Raw genomic sequence first — 3847 nt, 5'->3', positions numbered from 1 at the left:
CTCTCTCTCTCTCTCTCTCCCTTACTTGTAAGTTTCCTTGGGTCTCTCAATGACCTCCATCATCTGTGCCCTCCAGGCCTCCAGCTCATCGTGTTCTGCCCGGGCCTCCACTGCCGCCAACGCCTGCTCTGGACGGATCTGGACAATACACACACACACACAACATTGGTCTCTCATTCAAATCATAGCTCATGTTTTCACCTTTTACCTGGCATAGCCTTTTATTCTTATATTCTTTTAATGCCTTAATATCGTGAAACCAGCTTCAACTACATTTTTTAAAATACAGAAGTTTTTTTTACATCTTTATAGACACAAGTTAGATCATTTTCAAGGCAGGCTTGGGCCCTGTCTGTCAGAGCCAACCTAAGCTGAAAGGTATATATCATTCCACTACATAAACTGAAAAACTCGATGAAAAATTCTGTCCCCACAGGAATTGAACTCAGGTTCAGGCCACCCCTCTACTTTACTTTAAACTTTAAGCCGTGCCTGACAAGGTGATTTCTTAGAAATAAAAAGTTCTATCTGTTCAGTACCTAGTTTCGAGAAATTAGACATCAAAATTTTTAAGTATCACAATATTTCAAGCTTTTTCAACTGCTATTCTTTCAATATCTCGATAACGACTCTGAATATTTTTACAATTTTGATAGAGCAGATAGAACATTTTCTTTCTGACCTCATGGTCTCAGTAACTCAAAACGAAGAAAAATATCAAATAGAACTTTGTAATTCTGAGGTAGTGAACAGTGGCATCTGCTCACCTGGAAAAAGTAGTTGGAGGCCAGGCCTGGCCCAGAGATCCTTCTGGCCACAAAGCCATCACTGGAAGGCACTCGGCCACGGCTCTTGATGATCACGTGAAACATGAAAGCATCCCAGATCAGACGCAGTCCACTGCGTACAACGCCAACTGAAATCAACATTGTCAGGTTAAGTTTTAAAATAAGTTTTATGGCACTTGCGGCACAATTAGGTCATATAAGTGCTGAAGATTAGAGGTGTTATAGAGTAACAATATACTAAGAAAGGAATGAGGAGAGAAAAGGACATTACATGTTTGTTTGTTTGTTTTAGTAGAGGTTTTACAGCGTTCGTAACTGCATAAAGTCATATGAGCGCCAAGGGGTGGATGTCACCAGGAATTGTTAGTAAAAATAAGAAGAAAGTGCAGAGCAGACAAATGCATAAAAAAATCCCCTGCATTGAATGATTAACACCACAGAAGCACCCTGAACGAGAATCCACAAATTCATTCACGAGAGAAAATCTTCCAACCATGGCCACAAAGAACAGGAGAAAGAAAGGCAAATAAAGAAAGCTAGAGGGATTTTGAACTTTGAGGTCGCCTCCCTTGTCGTGATAGATTCCTGAACAAGCAACCCTCCCCTCACCTCATCATCATCATCATCCGGTGCCTTGCCGACTGGCGTAGGCGATCATGGACCTCCACTTCACTCTGTCTTGCGTTGCAGCAATGGCGTCTGTTGTTCTTGCTGCTCCTAGCCATGTTGTCATCTTGTCCAGTATCTTTTCCCTCTGTCTGCCTCTCTTTCCATCAAACTTGCCTGTTGCTACAATATTCTCCAATGCTTCTTTCCGCATTGTGTGTCCGAAGAAATTTTCCTGTCGCTTTCTTATATTCGTCATAAGCTGTCTTCTATGATTTGCTTCAGCCAAGACTTCTTCATTTGTTTTTCTAGCTCTCCATGGGATATGTAGCATGCGTCTCATGAACCACAACTCTGTCGCCACAATTGTTCTTTCCAGGAGTTTATTGATTGTCCACGCTTCGCACCTGTATAATAGGATTGGCTCAATGTAACTTTTCAGTACTCTTTTTCTCGTTTCCATTGACAGATTGATGTTTGTTAGTATCTGTTTCATCTTGTGGAAGGTTGCTTTTGCTTGGCAAATGCGGCTTTTAATTTCGGTGTGACATCTACCATCAGATGATATAATGGTCCCCAAATATTTAAAATGTTGTGATTGCTTGAGGGTGGTATCATTGATTTTGATATTGCATGTTGGGGTTGGAGTTTTTCTGCTTATCACATTTGTTTCGGTTTTCTTGATGTTTAGGCTTAAGTCCATGTTGTCACTTTCTTGTACAATAACATTTTATAGATTCTGCAGGTGTTCTTCATCTTCTGCTATTAGGACTGTGTCATCTGCATATATTATATTGTTTATATTATGTCCCCCTATCGAGATACCAGGCATTTCTTCTAGTGTCTCATGATATTTTCACTATACAGCGAGAACAAGTCTGGAGAAAGTACACATCCTTGTCTGACTCCTCTTTTGATCTGTATGTATTCGCTGATGTCGTTTTCTATACTCATTGCAGCAGTTTGATCCCAGTACATGTTCTTGATAATCTTTAAGTCCTTCCCGTCGATATTGAGGACTTCCAGCATGTCGATGATCTTGTCGTGCCTAACTATGTCGAATGCCTTGGTGTAGTCTATAAAACAAATGAATATCTTTCTGAACTTCTAGGGCATGTTCTATTGTTGTCCTGATGACATATATGGCATTTACAGTGCCTTTGCCTTCAATAAATCCAAGCTGTTCTTGGGATATTTCTGGGAGAATTTTATTTCGTATTCTCATCATAATTATTCAGAGCAGTATTTTTGTTATGTGGCTCATGAGGCTGATGGTACGATGCGTTTCACATTTGTTTGCATTAGGTTTCGCACCCTCACCTCACCCTCTTCTAAAGAATCCTCACAGACTGACCTTAACCCTTTCGCTCTGGTTTTCACCTGAGCTCAATACCCAGGACACAAGTGTTAATGGATACACTCACGCCAGAGTGTCATGGACACACGATCTTGATCTAGCCCACTCGTGTAACATTTTGGACCTCGAGTCTTCAGTCATGTGACTTTTTTCACTTCTCTCATTCCCTATTTCCTTCCCATCTTATTCATAATTTCAAATAACTTGCAAATCTAAGACAAAAATTGAATTTTTTTTTTTTTAAAAAGTTATTTTGGCGTCTGCCTTTTGTGAGAGCACACGGCCCCCCAGCAAGCCTAGATCTGTGTTCCTAGATCCCTTGCAAGCCTAGCAGTAAAGTCCTATTAGCAAATTCGGTACCTCCATGCATGTCTTTTATTCCCAAATACGAATCCATGCAGTGCTTGTAGCTAAAGCAGGGAAGAAGCAAGACTGATCAACGGGGACAACAGACAGAAAGGAAAGAAATAGGAACTATCAGTGGCGCCCTTCAACCAGTCATCTCAGCGGAGGATGAGGAGGAGAAGGAGGAGAAGGAGGAGAAGGAGGAGAAGGAGGAGAAGGAGGAGGAGGAAGAGGAGGAGAAGCAATATAATTTTGGCATATGGTACATACACAGACAGACAGCCAAAGATGCTACGGGGCAAGCCACCACACCGACCAGCAACGCTGAGAGAGGCTGCACACAGCCCTGTAGCAGAAGGTTCCAGATGACAGCCTCAAACAGGATGAACCAACGGTTCTTCTCGGGCCCTGATCATACAAACAAACACAGAGAAATATGTCAGTGGGGAATAAAACAGTACTACTCACACTTTTTTTCTTAAGTCTTTGACTGTAATTATTTATTTCACTAAGAGTTTTACAGCACTTTCAACACAATCAGTCTTTTTTAGTTTAGTATGGGGTTTTACGGCACTCGCAACTGCATAAGGTCATATAAGAGCGCGAAACACAAGTTAGTTTTTTTTATATGTAGTTCACTGCACGGCTGTGTACGGGTTATTTGATCTCAAACGTTAAAATATTAAAAATTTGGTGTAGATATATAATTTCAGACTAAAACAACTTTCATAAAAAATTTTAATATTCAATT

The 3847-nt window shown here is 40.7% G+C and overlaps 1 protein-coding gene across 2 annotated transcripts in view; it reads right to left on the bottom strand.

Annotated features, from left to right (window-relative positions):
• LOC101859401 overlaps window positions 1-3847 on the bottom strand; it is a 116817-nt gene that overhangs the window by 87589 nt on the left and 25381 nt on the right. For both annotated transcript variants that reach the window (XM_005097234.3, XM_005097235.3), the window contains exons 23-25: window positions 3367-3504; window positions 768-916; window positions 26-138 (exon numbers count right to left, since the gene is read on the bottom strand). In XM_005097234.3, coding sequence (XP_005097291.1) covers window positions 26-138; window positions 768-916; window positions 3367-3504 — 400 coding nt within the window. The remainder of the gene's footprint in view (window positions 1-25; window positions 139-767; window positions 917-3366; window positions 3505-3847) is intronic.

The sequence above is a fragment of the Aplysia californica genome, unplaced genomic scaffold (assembly GCF_000002075.1).
Source record: "Aplysia californica isolate F4 #8 unplaced genomic scaffold, AplCal3.0 scaffold00150, whole genome shotgun sequence".
Taxonomy (NCBI): Eukaryota; Metazoa; Mollusca; class Gastropoda; order Aplysiida; family Aplysiidae; genus Aplysia; species Aplysia californica.
Note: the sequence above shows the minus strand (reverse complement) of the source record. Positions and strands in the feature narration are given on the sequence as shown.